Here is a 16,282-nt window from a genome sequence, read left to right on the forward strand (position 1 = left end):
TCATTCTGTTTATAAAATATGTTGCATTGTTAATCCTACAAAATCAGCATAAGGAACATTTTCTTACTGATTACGAAAACACCATTTTATCTTATTCTCAAATACAATATTAGAGAGCTGTGATTTTTTTCAAGTTTTCTGAAATAGATGTTTTCTTTAAAAACTAAAGAACTGATGAGAAGCTATTTATTTATTTCAGATTCCAAGCTTTATATTCTAATATCATTTGGCTTTCTTGATTAGATACTAAGAGGAATTTCAAGGAAAACTTACAACAGCTGAAGTTATAAAACTCAGAGCATTCATAAAATGAATGATGAAATGAATTGGCAAATGAAAACAAATTGCATCCAATTTTTATGTAAAATGAAAATCAGCTGTTGAATTTCAGTTTTTAGTTTTTATTTTTGCAGGGGATGGAGAGTTTTTGAGGGGAAACCTGTGTTTTCATTGGTGAAGGGAAACTTTCTACACCAAAGTTGTTGGGCTTCTCATCTGTAGCTTATAGTCTCTTAGGGATGAGGGAATGCTGAATGGTTACATGGCTTGATCATGTTCACCCAACTGCTATGCGATAGAGGCAGGAATTTAACTCAGATATCATATGATTTTAATAGAAATATTATTTATTCAGACGTTCCTTTGGAAGTCTGTCATTTCTTGTGTTTGAAATTTAATATTAAATCATCATATACATCTCAGACAGTTAAAAGGGGTAAATGCTACTTTTTGAACAGAAATAAATCACTTAACATCTTTCCATTTGGAAATAAGAGATTAAAATTATTAGACAACTTAAAATGAATAGGTAAATGTAGAAATTATTCATTCAACTTATCCTGCATGTGAAATGTTGTTGAGCAATAAATAACTCTTTAATTTGCAAAGTTGCTGAAATTAATGTTTTCCACAAAGGTTTCAAAATTAAGTAATTGTCATCAAAAGATAACATTTTCTAACTGGTTAATATAATTAGGAAATAACTTTGTTCAATCTGAGTTGAAAGCTATAAATTTATATTGGGCCCATACTCTTGCTTTACCTTTGGATGGATCAGATTTCAATGCACATAACTTTTTATTAAGCTATCCTTGATGTAGGAATAAATATTCTACCAGTTGTGAAGTGGTCCAGCTCCATTTGCTGCTGGGAGTGTGCTTATGCTTGTCAGTACGACGTGTTCTGAAAGTTTCGATACATTATCAAAACTACTGAATTGGGTGGTCAAGGATTTCCGACTCTCTGTGCTTGTCCGTCCACGGGCAAGTCGTTCATCCTGGCGAGGGTTAACTCCAAGGCAACAGCAAGAAAATGCTGCTTTAAATTCCTCTCGAAATTTTCCTGGCAATTCAGTTAGAGAGAAAAGAAAAAGAATTATGTGCAAATATGTTTCAACAAAACATGAATGCAGTAAATATAAGTGGCTGACTTGAGCCAAATAAGGGGTTAAAGTATAACATTGTACTAGTACAATGAAAACAGGAAAAGGAAATTGAATTTAGTAAAATCTTGAAAAATCTGTATCCTTTTATTTATGAATTGGTAGACTTTCATTTAGATATATGAGGTGTGACTAAAAAGTAATGATACTGATTTTTGTAGATAGACCCCATCTCCTTACTTTCGAGTCACACACACACACACACACACACACACACTCATGTGTCATATAGATTTTTCTCATGCACACATACATATTATAGAACCAGAAGGTCTTTGATGGAAATATTTTTAAAGATGCCTATTCTGGTGACCTTATTTAATGGATAAGGAAGTTGAAATCTCATGAACAAGGAAGTAGTGAAAGAAGTCTCAAGTGTTATGAGGTAACAAGTGAAAACTATATACACAACCCCAAAATAAAAGTGGCTGAAATGTTAAAAATGTCTTATTTTTTCTTTTTGCTTTAAATCTACAGAATGTCAATCAATTTGGCTGAATAGTTATCAACAACCCTGACTTAACCATAATACAACCTTCAGTGGCATTAAGCTCACCCTGCTGTGGCCTCCACTCTGGGCTTAACTCCTGCTGAATGACTTTACTCCAGCCATGTGTTGACATGGATTTGGGTACAGTCTTCCAACTTGATAGAAAATAAAATATGTTGTTTATCTACACAATGTTTAACAACAAGCTGAAATGTGGAAAAAATCATTTTGCCACTACTCACTGACAAATAATACAATTATAAAATGTCAGAACCTAAAAAGACCTTAAAACACCCTAGTCAGGTCTCCCCATTTTATAGATAAACTGAAGCCCCAGAGTGTCACATGACTTGTTTGAGGTTATGCATCTATAAATGGCAAAGTTCAGACTAAAGCTCTTCCCTCCTAGAGTCTAGCTCGGTTTTCTTTTCAATATATCAAGTTACCTTAGTTAGACTTTTTTTCTCTTTGTGCAGATATAATGATAGCAAAACAGAAAAGCAATGGATCAGTACCATCCATTAAAAAATCAATGTTTATCCTATCCTAGGTTTTGTAGCATATATCATGGGATGGTATTGTAGTAGAAAGAACACAGACCCCTTGATTCAGACATCCTATATTTCAATCTCACCTCTGATTCTTTTCTTATCTAACTCTACCTTCTCTGTTGACTTCCAATCTTACCTCTCCAACTGCCCATTGGATATGTTGAACCGGATGTCTTATAGATATCTCAAACTCAATATATCCAAAATCAAATTCATTTATTATCTTTATCCCCAAACTTTCCTCTTTTTCTGACTTTCCAATTATTATAAAGGGCTCCATCATTTTCCCAGTAAATAACGTAAGCTCACAATCTAACGTTCATCATTGACTTTCAACCCTCACATCAAATCTGATGCCAAAGTCTATTGATTTTACTGTCAAAACATCACTCATGTATTTCCCCTTCTCTCCTTTTGAACTAACACCATTCCTTTATCACCTCACACCTGGTCTATTAAAATAGCCTACTGGTTGGTCTCTCTGAGGCAAAGCTCTCTCCACTCCATTCTATTCTCCACTTACTTATTAAGGTGATCTTCCCAAAGTGCAAGTCTGACCTCTCTTACCCCTCTACTTGATAAACTTTTTTGTGTCTCCCTGTTACCTTCAGGATCAACTATAAAATCCCCTGTCTTTCCAGTCTTCTTATACTTCCCGCATTCCACAGACTCTGCAATTAAATGACACTGGACTCCTTACTGTTCCTTGAATGAGACTCTCCATCATTTTTCTTTGGCTATTTTTCATTGTTGGAATTTTCTCCCTCCTCATCTCTATCACCTGGCTTCCCTGTCATATCTCAAGTCTCTGCTAAAACCTCACTTTCTGCCTTTTCTTATACCTTCCCCTTAATTCTACATCTTTAATTTTCTTGATTACCTCCAATGCCTGTATGTGTGTGTATATACACACACATCTATATCTATATCTATATATCTCTATCTATATGTATCTATCTATCCATCTATGTATATCTTATTTATACATAATTGTTTGAATGTTGTCTCCCCATTAGAGTGTGAGCTTCTTGAGGGTAGGAATTTTTTTTTATCTATCTTTGCATGCCCAAAACATAGCACAGTGCCTCTCATGAAGTATGTGTTTAACAAATGTTTATTGATTACGTAATTGATTAATGCTTTCTGCTTTTGTGACCTTGGGTAAATCACTTAGCATTTATGGGACTCAGTTTATTCATTTGTAAAATGATAGGCTTAGGCCAATAAGCCTAAGAGGTCCCTTCTAGCTTTAGATTCATGATCTTATCAAGATAAATAATGGTTTATCATGTATACAGATATGAAAATTTTTATATTAAACATTTGGTGCATAGAAAAGATTTTTCCCCAAAATGTAGTTTCATTTTTTTCATATGACATCTTCCAAGCCATAGCTATACAAAGATATGTAAAGTGTGTGTGTGCGTGTGTGAGTATGTGTGTTTAAGGAGGGAGATACTATGAATAAGGCTCATAACCTTTGTGGCATTCTCAACTTTTCACTCCTACTCACATCCTTGTAGCCATTCTTTTGCCAATCTGTTGTAGTTTCTACCTTCATACTATCTCTTGTATATGTCCCTTTCTCTCCACTCACAAAGTAACCACTCTGGTATTGGCTTTTATTGTGTCACTCTTGAATGACTGCAATAGCCTGGTGATCAGTCCTCCTGCCTCAAGTGTCTCTTCACTCCACTTGGCTACAAAAATTATTTTCCTGTAGCTCAGGTCTAACCATATTGTCCTCTTACTCAGCAAGCTTTAGTAACTCCTAGTACTTCCAGAATCAATTGTAATATCCTCTGTTTGGCTTTTAAGGCCCATCATAAGTTGGCCCCTTCCTATCTTTCAAGGTTTCTTACATCTTACTCTCTTCCACTCTTCGATGATCCAATGAAACTGAACTCCTTGCTTTTCCTCCCTCTCCTGACTCTAGGTTCTTCCCCATCCCTGAAAATGCCTCCCTCTTTCGCTTTACCTTCTGACTTCTATGGCTTCCTTCAATACTAAACTAAAATCCTACCTTTTTGGGGGGATGGAGATATATTTCTAGGTCCAATCCCTCACATTCTCTTAGTGCTTTCTCCCTTAGATTACCTTCCATTTACACTGTATATTTGTATGTTTTTTCGCGTTCTTTCCCCCACTAGAATGCTAGTTCTTTTAGGGCATGGATTATGATGTTGTCTTTCTAGAATCCCTGATCATAGTTTAGGCCTGGCTAATTTGTTGACTGATTAGTACCTGGGGATAAATACTAGATCTGTGGTTTCACTGATAGAGGGAACTCTCAAATGTAGAAACTCCCTTTACCAATGCAATCTGGCGCTTTCTTTGCAACTTAGAGGCTTAGAGGTTTGCCTAAAGAACTTAGTGGTTAAATTTCTCGCCTTCAGTCACAGAGCCAGTGTTTATCAGAGGCAACACTCGAGTTGGAAAAGAAAATGGCAAACCACTCCAGTATCTTTGCCAAGAAAATCCCAAATGGGGTCATGAAGGGTCAGACAGGACTGAAAACTGAATAACAATAAACAACAAAAGAATTGAACCTAGTACTTCCTGTCTCCAAGAAAAGCTGTAGGCATTTAATAAAAGCTTGATGAATGAATTACCTAAAACATATGTTTGAAATTACAATTCAAATTAACATGACAAGATGGCACAAATATAAACTATTGACTTTTAATCTTCTTTAAAAAAATTTCAAGGAATAGAGGTTTATGTAATTACATTCTACTTGGGCCATACATAATTTCTGCTCCTTGACTTAAGTGTTTGCGTGAGTTTGTCTTTGTTTTTAAGTCATACAAGTGAAATAACCCAATAGAACCAGTAGCCAAGAAAAACAGAAATAAAACAAAATATTTTATAGGGAATGTGGGGGAGGGAAGTGAAATGTATTAAAAGTGATCTTGTGGCAGCTATACAGGGTGTCCCAAAAGTCTTACTGCAGTTTTAAGCTTAGCTTAGTGTATCTAGTTTCTATATAGAGCTATCTTGAATTGTAATTTCAAACATATTTGAATTAATTCATTCAGCAAACTTTTATTAAATGGCTATAGCTGTCCTTGGAGTGAGGAAGACCTAGGTTCAGGTCTCGTCTCTTATAAAAATTGGCTCTGTGATAGAAGGTGAGTACTTTAACCAAGAAGCACTTTATGGAAACCTCTTTACTAAACTCAGCTAAAACTAAGCTTAAAAGTTCAGTAAAGTTTTGGAAGACCCCATGTATTTTTTTCCCAGAGACTGAAAATACTTGATACTTTATTTTCAAGTAAAAAACCACATATATTTCTGTAAATAACAGGGTTTCACTCCTAAATAAAACTACTGGATTTCTATAGCCTTTTGCTTCAAACATATTGTGATTTTATTTATCAGTACTTATTAAGCCAGTGCTATTGGTGATGCTGAGTCAATATATTAAAACAACATATAAAACTGATTAATTTCCCACAGTTTGTACTTTTTGGTATTTCTTGCCACTTTCACAGTTAAAAAAAGGCACAAATAAAAGGATTTACTGCGTTTCAATTTGGTAGAATATGCCCTTTCTGTCACTAGGGAGGAAATAAAAATAAGACAAGCCAGGATGAACTGATCTCATTGTGTGGCAACTGGATTGGTCTGACATTTCAGAGCCAGCCTCAAAAACCTCCTTTTCATTACAGGCTACATGCTGGCGAGAACTTAGATTTCATAGGTGGAGCAATGGAAAACTCACCACTGAGAAAGTTATAAATAATTGGGTTTGCAGCACTGTTGGCATAGACAAGCCAGTGTGAGAATGTAAACCAGGCATACACAGTCTCTCTGTCTTCTGTATAGGCAAACATCCCAAACACCCTGCAAAAAGGGAAAAAAAAGTTACAGAATCTTTTGATTAGATAGAGAAAAGGTTTTTCCAATGGGAGGGACATAGTGGATAGAGTACCTGCAGTCTGAAAGAACTGAGTACAAATCCAGCCTCAGACATACTTATTGGCTGGTCAAGTCACTTATCTATCTGTTTCAGTTTCCTCACCTGCAAAGTGGGGCTAATAATGGCACCTATTAGTCACAGGTGTTGTGGGGATTAAATGATATCATATTTGTAAAGCCCTTAGCAGAGTACCTGACTCAGAAATGTTAGCTGCTAGTATTTATTTTATTTTTATTATGAGTAAATTTAAGCATAGAGATTATATGACTTATGAAATACTATTATTGAAAGCCTAATGAGATAAGGAAATGTCAATATCCCTGTCTTAATTCATCCCATTCTTAAATATCTTGTGACAAAATTCCACTAGATTTCTATTGTCTTCGTGCTCAAAGTTTAGAATGTGAGAGGTAGTATGCTATAGTGGCTAAGACGGTACACCCACCTTGGACTAAGGAAGGATGTCCTTCCTCTGATGCAGACAGGTTTGACTATGGGCAAGACATCTTCTTTGTGTCCCAGGAAATGATCTACGTAAGACTACAAGTGGCAGATTGTTTGCCTACATTTCCTGGAGGGAGCATTTATGCCTACTCCTCTACAACGATGAAATTACATGTCAAAACAAAAGAATGACAAAACCAAAAATAACCTAGGAGATCATAGTTTCTAAATACAGGAAAGAATCTCCATATTAAATTCAAATCATCAAACATTTATCAACCCCTTTCTATGTGCAGAGCCCTGAGTTGTTCATTATAGGAAACAGGAAGATTAGGAAACACAGGTCTCTGTCTTCATGAAGCTAATAGTTTAGTGGGAGGATGTCAGGTAAAAGATACAGAGGCAGTGAGGTGGTCTAATGGATAATATTTTGGACTTGGAACTGAGAAGAACTCAGTTCAAATCCACCCACTGACACTTCTTAGCTGTGTGACCCTGGGTAAGTCTCTCTCTCTCTCTCTCTCTCTCTCTCTGTCTCTCTCTCTCTCTCTGTCTCTCTCTCTCTCTCTCTTCTTTTTTTTTTGTTTTTTGGCAGGGCAATTGGAGTTAAGTGACTTGCCCAAGGTCACACAACTAGTACATGTGTCAAGTGTCTGAGGCCACATTTGAACTCAGGTCCTCCTGACTCCAGGGCTGGTGCTCTACTCACTGCACCACCTAGCTGCCCCCTGGGTAAGTCTCTTAAGCTCTCTCAGCCTCAGTTCCCTCATCTGTAAAGTGGGAATAACTGTAACATCTACCTCTTAGAGTTATTGTGAAGATCAAATGAGAAAGCATATATAAAATATTTTGCAAGCCTTAAAGCTTATGTATATGATAGTTATTGTTATTAAGATAATATAAATACAAAATAATACATTGAAAATTATACAAGAAAGCCATGCAAAACTAAGTGCTTTATGATGTATTTATCAACTAGAAGCACCAGAAAAAGCTTCTTAGAGGAGAGGAGACTTGAACTGGGCTTGAAAAAGAGGGTAGATATTCGATGGTTGAGGAGAGAGAAGCCATAAGGAACACTGGGAAGCAATGAATAGTGCAGGGGTAGAAAAAGAATAATCTGGTTTGTATGAGTGTAAGAGATGAAACTAGAAAGGCAGAATCACCAGATGGTCAATGGTTCTGTATGTCTGATAAAGCAGTTCATATTTTATTTGGAAGCCATAAAGAATTTCATTCAGAGTAGTGATATGACCAGCTCTCTATATAAAGAATAAGCTGACAGCTGTAGGAAGGATGGATCCCAGAGAAGAGGAGAGGGCTCCCAAACCAGACAGCTTGTCATTTCACCTCTGACTGCACTTTCTTGTTCAGCACGCCATCAAGCCCTTTCCCACTCTGTCACTCTCTTTTCTAGCATCCTTTCATGCGTTGTTTTCCCACAAGAGATTGTAAGCTCCTTGATGGGGAGGGCTCTTTTTTTTGTTTGTTTTCATATTTGCATCTCTGTCGCTTGCTTCAAAGTCTGGCACATGCATAATAGACACTTAATAAATGTTTATTAACTGACTGACTATAGGAAGACCTGTTTGAAGGCTACGTAATAGTCCAGGTAACAACAATCTATAATAGGATAAAAGTAGTAAAAATCGGGAGGAAGAGATGGATGCAAGAGATTTTGGAAAAGCAGAAATGGCTGGGCTTGATAATGGACTAGAAATGACCACCAAGGGAAAAGCAACAACCACAGACAACACCAAGGTTTTGATGGTAGGACATTAGGTAAGCAGTGGTGCTAATCGTGCAGGAGTGGGGAATCTGTGGCCTCAAGGTCACATGTGGCCTTCTAGGTCCTTGGGTGCGGCCTTTGACTCAGTCCAAGTTTTACAGAACAAATCCTTTTATTAAGGGGATTTGTTCTATAAAGTTTAGATTCAATCAAAGGGCTACACCTTAGGACTTAGAGGGCCACCTAATGGCCTTGAGGTCACAGGTTCCCCTCCCCTGTACTAGTAGAAATGGTGTATTTCCTGCTTATTTCTTTCTATAATCAAGACTAAGTTTTGAGAGAAAGAAAAACTCAGTTTGGGACATGTTCTATACGGAGAGGCTGGTAGTGTTATCTATTTGCAGTCTGGCCAATTTGTAGCTTAACTCTGAACAAATAAAGTTTTCACTTGGGGGTTTGAAAATAATGTATTTTTTAAAGTTCATAATTAGAGGTAAAAGCCAATCAATCAGCACAGACATAGACATGTCATATACATAGGCAGGCAATGCTAATACTCTGAAGATGAGCCCTTATTCCATTTCCTCATTCTTCTCCCCACCCCCACACCCTAGTTGTGTAATCCTGTGAACAATCTCCTTTGTGTCACAGATCAAAAATTGGGAGGAATCTCAGACACTTTCTAATTGAAGACTTTCATTTTATAGAGGAAGGAGTAGAGGCCCATGATGGGATCATTGGTCTAAACATAGTAGGGGCCTTGGAGGTTATAGAGACCAGCTTTTTCCTTTGAGAAACTGAAGAAGGTTAGTGAATTACCCAAGGTTATACAGATAATAAGTATAAGAACTGGGATTTGAACCAAGCTTTTTGACTCCAGATTCATCACTGTTTTCCCAATACAATGCCCTTCATCCTATGTTCCTTTTAAATGAACATGACTTTTCAAATATCCATTCTCCAGCATACCTACCATAGGAAATTAGAGTAAAACAAAGACATGAGCATGAAATTCATTTAGGATACTGCAATTAGCCATAGAGCAGAGGTTCTGAATTTAGGGTCATGAACTTTTCAATAGATTTTGTTTCTTTTGTAATCTTATATATTTTATTTTATGCATTTAAAAAAATAAGGGGCCTGAGAAGAGGTCTATAGGCTTCACCTGACCACCAAAGGGATCCATGAGACAGGAAATGTTTAGACCCCTGACTTAGAGCATGCTATATCTGTATTAATCTTTGCTGTCTTGCCATCATCACTAAACATATGATTAGTTAGAAAGCTAAAAGGAACCTTTAAAAGCCATTAAGTTCCCCATAGATGGAGAAATTAAAGCCCAGAGAGGATCAGTTACTTGTCCCAGGATTCCACAACTAGGAAGTACCTTAGAGGGCATGTGATCTTAGGTCATCCTGACTCCTAGTCTGGGGCTCTATCCACTACACAATATTGTCTTTAGCAGTGAGAGTTAAGAAAAAACTTCACTGAAGAAGTAGGATTTGAAGTCTTTTGGAAAGAAAAATAATTTGGCTGGCTAGACAGAAAGATATTTTTTCCAGGCATAAAACACAAATGTGTATGAAGGGAAAAAAAGGTGAGGAAAATTATATTTTTAAGTAAATGGACATGGAAAGGAGAATTGTTAATTTTTAACAACATTAAAAGGTTTAAAAATAAGAAAAAAGCATAGAAAAGAGAAGATGATGGAAAATCTGATAAGGATAACATGTTTTGATTTCAGGTAGAAAAAATAGCCAAGTGAATGGAAGGTACTGAAAATCAAGAGGAAAAGAAGAAGATTATCGGTATTTGGAATGAACGAAAGTCCCAAGTGTTAAGAAGTAGAAAATCCAGAGAGTTAACATGCAGGAAGAGAGAGTCAGAGAGTAGTAAAAATTAATTTTAGTTCAATTAGAGTAAATCCTTAAAATGCAAGCCACCTTACAATGCACAAATGAATTTGCAGAGGTGAGACCAGACAGCCAGACAGACTGGAGTGCCTCCAGGGCAGATGGCAACACAAAGGAAGAAGAGAACAGGTCCCTTATTTATTGTGTGTGTGTGTGTGTGTGTGTGTGTTTGGCAAAGTGCTTCAAAGTTACATTCAGTAATGCTAATTAGGGAACTTTTACCTCCTCCTTTACCTCTACAACACTACCACCACCATATCACATCTTTTAAGGCTGCCTGTGCTATTAAGTGATAGTTCTGAATTTGGGTTCATTTCCTTCTCCTCCTCTTTTACTGCAAACACTATTAAATAATCAAAACCAAGAGTTGATTTAAAGCCAAAGGAAAGCTAAAGAACTTGCAGCTGGTTATACCACCTTTGGTCTGTCTGATTCCAGCCAAAGCTGTCTTTTTACTCTTTCTCTCCCTCTCTCCAGGGTCCCCAGCTGTGGAGAATCTGATGTTGACTCTGAGTCAAGGGAAAGTGAGAGCAGCAACTCTCACTTTAGCTTGGAGCATATTGTAAACAGGATTAGAATTGCCTGGGGATTGTGTGCAACAGTTAGAATAATTCCTAGTAATGTTGGCTGGTCACCAAACTCAGGTACAGCTGCTTGCAACTCAGAGTTTGTGGGTGCCACTGCCCACTTAGGTCCATCTGCAAACCATACTACTTGCCAGATTCTCCACTGAGTTGTGATGTCTAGCAAATGTTATGTTTTCTCTTGCTATAAAATCCTCTGTTGAGTTTTATTAATAATCACTTTAGGAATGATTCACAAGCTTTTTTTAAGTGGGCTTTTCCTTGCTTTTAACAAATATAACATTCTAAAACTGTCCTGGTTTGAGTTCCTTTTAGGACTCTCAAATCCGCTGCTAAGTATAATTAAAGGGCCAGCATTCCACTCTTATTGCTTTGAAGGGTTCTTAATTTTGTGTAGGTATGGATCCTTTCTGCTGTTTGGTGAAGCCCATGGACCCTTTTGTAGAATAATGTTTTTAAGTGCATATAATACATAGTATTGTAAAGGAAATAAATTATATTGAATTACCATTATCAAAATTCATGGAGAACACAAAACAAATACAAACAAAAATAATTTTAAGGAACCAGGATTAAAAACCCTTTCATCTAAATTCAAATCTGACTGGATTTTTTTTTTATTTTTAAACAAAACAAAACATGTATTCAAATTTAAAACAAAGAGTTTCAGATCTTTAAAGCAATTTACATGTTGAATCTTTTTGATGCCTTAAAGGCTTAACACAACTTGAAAGCATTTGAAAGTACCTGTCTTGTTTGTCATCAGGAAGGGGATATGAATTGACATGGGTATATTTCAAGAGGTCTTCAAATCCATTCAGTTAACCTGTTCAGTCACTGGCCATTAACACCATTTTATTTTGGGAGGCAAAAAGTCAGATTTTGACTTCTTTCTGTACCCCAAATCCTTGAAGTAGTTAACTTAAATTTGAGGACAGAATGTCATTTATATTTCCAAATATCTTGTTTTTGTTGTTCAGCTGTTTCCAACTCTTTGTGACCCCATTTGGTGTTTTCACGGCAAAGATACTGGAGGGGTTTGCCATTTCCTTCTCCAGCTCATCTTACAGATGAGGAACTGAGACAAAAGGGTTAAGTGACTTGTTCAAGGTCACACAGTTAGTAATTGTCTGGGACCGGATTTGAGCTCGAGGAAGCTGAATCTTCCAGTCTTCAGGCCTGGAGTTCTATCCACTGCACCACCTATCTGCCAAAAACCCGGAAACCCCTCAAAATACCAAGATATGATTCTCAGAAGTTAGAATTTAGAGCTAGAAATCACTTATGACAAGGCATTCATGTTTCAGATGAAAAAACTCAGGCCCAGTTAGAAGTGATTTCTTCAAGGTGACACAGCAAGTTAGTGGCAGACCCGGGTTTTTGGGTCCGGGTCATCCGTCTTCCTGGTCAATATTCTTCCCACTACAGCCCACTTTCTCTTTCTACCAAAACTAACTCTTCTATTTTTCTTAAGTAGGAGCCCCATGTTATTCAGCGTTTGAGTCACTAGTCAAGCTTACCTCTTTAACATGTTGAGGATGCTAATTGGGAGATAACAAATAGCAAACACCAAAAGGACGACCATTAGCATCCGGGCTGTTTTCCTCCTGGCTCTAATTTGTTTGATTTCTGCAGCGACAGCGCTCATTCGGGATTTAGTCGGCTGTCCCGGCCCTCCCCGGGTCTGAGTAGCAGGGTGAAGAGGCTTCCATCTTCTCTGAACCACCGAAGAGGTCCCGGGGATCTGAAAGAGGAAGAAGAATCTCATTACTGTTCTAGCTTGCTTTGGGAAGGGAGGGAGGGATGACTAGACTTACTAAGGGCTTAAGATCACCCGTGTAGCGATGGAGGGGACCTCGAGGATCATCTAGTTTAGCCTCTCAATTTTACAATGACTTACTCAGAGTCACACAGTAAGTGGTAGGATTTGCATTTGAACCCAGATCATGTTTAGCCCTCTAGCACAGAGTAAATGCTAGTTAAATATTACAGTTCTCATTGCCATTATTATTGTCATTACCACGCTGAATAGGTAGCTATACAATATTGAGTTCTTTAAAATAAACGCATTTTGGACCAACAAAGTATTGAAAATACAACCCAAAATGCCTTTGCCCTGTTTGGATGAAGCGACAGGACAGTCCTAAATGTAAAGCCCTAGAATGCAGAAATATTGGATGCTTTCCTTTGAAACCCAGGCATCAAGCAGAGTGTATTTCATGGTTGTTTGGGTGGGTGGTTAGATGGATGTAGGTGGATGGATGGACAAATTGAAGCATCGTTGTCTAAGGTGTGGTTGTTTAGTCATTTCCAATCGTGTCTGACTCTCTGGGACCCCATCGGTGGTTTTCTTGGCAAAAATAATGGAGTGGTTTGCCATTTCCTTTTCCAGCTCGTTTTACAATGGGAAAGTGGTTAAGTGATTTGCCCAGGGTCTCACAGCTAGTAAATGTCTGAGGCCAACTGTAGACTCAGGTCTTCCTGACTCCGGGCCTGGCACTCTATCCGCTGTGCCACCTAGCTGCCCGTTGTCTAAGTAGTGTGATTTGAAGGATATAGGGAAGGCCTTGCAATCTCAAATTCTACCCTACTTCAGTTTTAATTTTGTCTTCTGTGGTCCTCCTTTGAAGTGTCACTTTTCCAGGGAGGAGAAAAACACAAAAGGAATTGATATTCAAGTCTTGGTAGCTTATAGGATTTTTTACTTTTGTCCTGATCGTAGGGGTAGAGTTGCTTTGGCAAAAGCGATTCAGTGGGGAAGAAGGTAGTTCATAGAAAGAGGCAGAGGAAGGTGAGGGACACCAAATACAAACTTCACAGTTTTGTCTATTTCTCAACTGTGCCTAAGTAAATAAGAAACTCAAAATTTTTCTCTTTTTTAAGGGCAAATATATGTTTGGCTTTTTTTTTTGCTTGTTAAAAAAAATCAACTAATTTAGGTTTTGTCTCTTTGAGGCACCTAGGTTGTGCAATGGATAGAACACTAGGCCTGGGGTCTGATGGACCTGATTTCAGATCTCACTTCAGATAGCTGTTTGCCCCAGGACAAGTCACTAAACCTCTGACTGCCTCAGTATCCTCCTCTGTGAACCAGGCATAATAATACCTACCTTCCAAGGCTGTCATGAGAATAAAATGAGATAATATTTGTAAAGCACTATGTAAACTTTAAATTGCTATATAAATGTTAGCTATTATTATTGTCCTTGGGGAAGGGAGAGAGATTCCAGAATAAAGGTCTGTCTGTCCGTCCATCTGTCTCTCTCTCGCTCTCTCTCTCTCTCTCTGTGTCTATCTATCCACCTACCTACCTATCTACGCATGCATATATAAATATACATACATACATATATATTTGTGTGTTTCTATATAAATACGAATTGTGTGTGTGTGTGTGTGTGTGTGTGTAAATTTAACTACTAAATTATACTTTTTGGACTAGCATGTCAGCTCAGATGTATAAGCATAAAATAAGACATCGCTTACAAGCACAAAACTAACTCGAACGTACTTTTCCATGGATTAACACTGCCATCTGCTGCCAGATATAGCAATATTGCTCAAACCCCTTTCTCATTTCATTTTCATTAGTAAGGATTACCTGTGCCCAAGATGGGACAATTTTGGAAAACATAGGACTACACTATTTTGATTTCTTTGCGTTGTTATCTGGGTATTGTTTACTAAATTGAGAAACCAATATGGCCACCAGCATCTTTAGAACCCACATTATCACACTGAGGGTCCCATGTGGTCCTCCATTAGCATTTGAAAGAGTTGGAATTGATAGCAACAATTATGTAATTTGTACTTTTCCATTCCTTTTCGAAGTTATTTGATAATACTAGGGAGTTAATCCAAATACAATATTTTCTTAATTATGTACTTGGGAGGACTGATAAACTTTAGCAAATAAAATAATGAAATTTAGATGCTTTCTGGCTTTTTTGTTTGTTTTTCAAAGAACAAAATGTGCCAACAGCAGCCCCAGCATACCATCTTGATTCTGTTCTGCTTTTTCAGCTGTTTCCTTTATCTTTGTGGTACACTCAGGGACAAAACAATGTATCTTCTTGGCCTCTAGGCTACGGGAATGGTCAGTGGAGGTTTCATGCAGATCAGGTTTTGACTGCTTTCTGTGCCCAGAGACCTTGGGCTTGTAGATGCCCTTTAATTTTATGGGAGAAGTCTATTTATACTTCCAGATATTAGAGAGGCAAATTAGTGGTACTGGATGAACACTTATTATTTGAGATTTGCGCCATCTCTACCCTCTCTAAATCATGGTTGCTGTCATATACAAATTCTTTTTTGGAACTGAGTTCCTTTTTAAAGGCAGCTTCAGTATCGGATTCATAGTCTACTTTTTTATCACCTTGCTTTGGCTGTGTCATCATAGAGCTCATGTTCTAATGAATGGAACATAGGCTTATTGAGGGTAGGGACAATTTCACTTTTGCACCTCCATCGTCCGTATTTAGGACCTTAGCACAGGTTAGGGGCATAACCAGCTTGGGAGACCTTGTTAAATATTCACTGTGAGTACATACACTTCAGCTATCACTACAAATCAATGCTTGATTTATTGTTTTGTCGATTGTCTAGACTTGTGTTAATCATATAGATTAAACTTTAAAGTGTGTCTGCATGCATTTCCCCCATCTGACCTCCCAGGCTAGTTGTTAAACATTTCCCAGTACACCCCTGTATTGTTCTATAAACATTGCTTGAGCTCAGCAGAAGTGCAGTAGAAGGCTCAAGAAATGAAGTTGTCATCTGACCATCTGACTGGAAACCTGATGACTATAAATAATGACAACAACAAAAATTTATATAATACTTTAAAGCTGCAAAATGCTTTATATTCATCATCTCCCTTGAGCTTCGATACACCCCTGGCATAGGTATTTAGTAGAGGTTTGTTGATTGATTGGTCATGGGGTCGCAGTATTTAAATATGGAATGGACCTTAGTGGTCATCTACTAGAATTCTTTTCATTTTACAAATGAGGAAACTGAGTCCCAAAAAGATTCAGCGAGTATACAAGTTTATAAAGTAGAATCAGGGTTAAATCTTAGGTCGTCAAACTCTAAATCCATTGTCCTTTCCATTCAACGACTACTATTCACAATAAACTTCCCTACAACATTTATATTATGATGTATCCTCTCAGGCTACACAGCATCTATATTTGTCATGCCTCTTAT

The 16,282-nt window shown here is 37.4% G+C and overlaps 1 protein-coding gene across 1 annotated transcript in view; it reads right to left on the reverse strand.

Moving 5' to 3' along the window:
* Nucleotides 1-547: 547 nt before the first annotated feature.
* Nucleotides 548-16,282, reverse strand: part of HCRTR2 (hypocretin receptor 2) — a 203,731-nt gene continuing 187,996 nt past the window's right edge. Inside the window, exons 5-7 of the mRNA XM_036767743.1 lie at nt 12,595-12,818; nt 6,207-6,328; nt 548-1,341 (exon numbers count right to left, since the gene is read on the reverse strand). Of these exons, the coding sequence (XP_036623638.1) occupies nt 1,112-1,341; nt 6,207-6,328; nt 12,595-12,818 (576 nt within the window). The 3' untranslated portion in view covers nt 548-1,111. The remainder of the gene's footprint in view (nt 1,342-6,206; nt 6,329-12,594; nt 12,819-16,282) is intronic.

The sequence above is a fragment of the Trichosurus vulpecula genome, chromosome 7 (assembly GCF_011100635.1).
Source record: "Trichosurus vulpecula isolate mTriVul1 chromosome 7, mTriVul1.pri, whole genome shotgun sequence".
Taxonomy (NCBI): Eukaryota; Metazoa; Chordata; class Mammalia; order Diprotodontia; family Phalangeridae; genus Trichosurus; species Trichosurus vulpecula.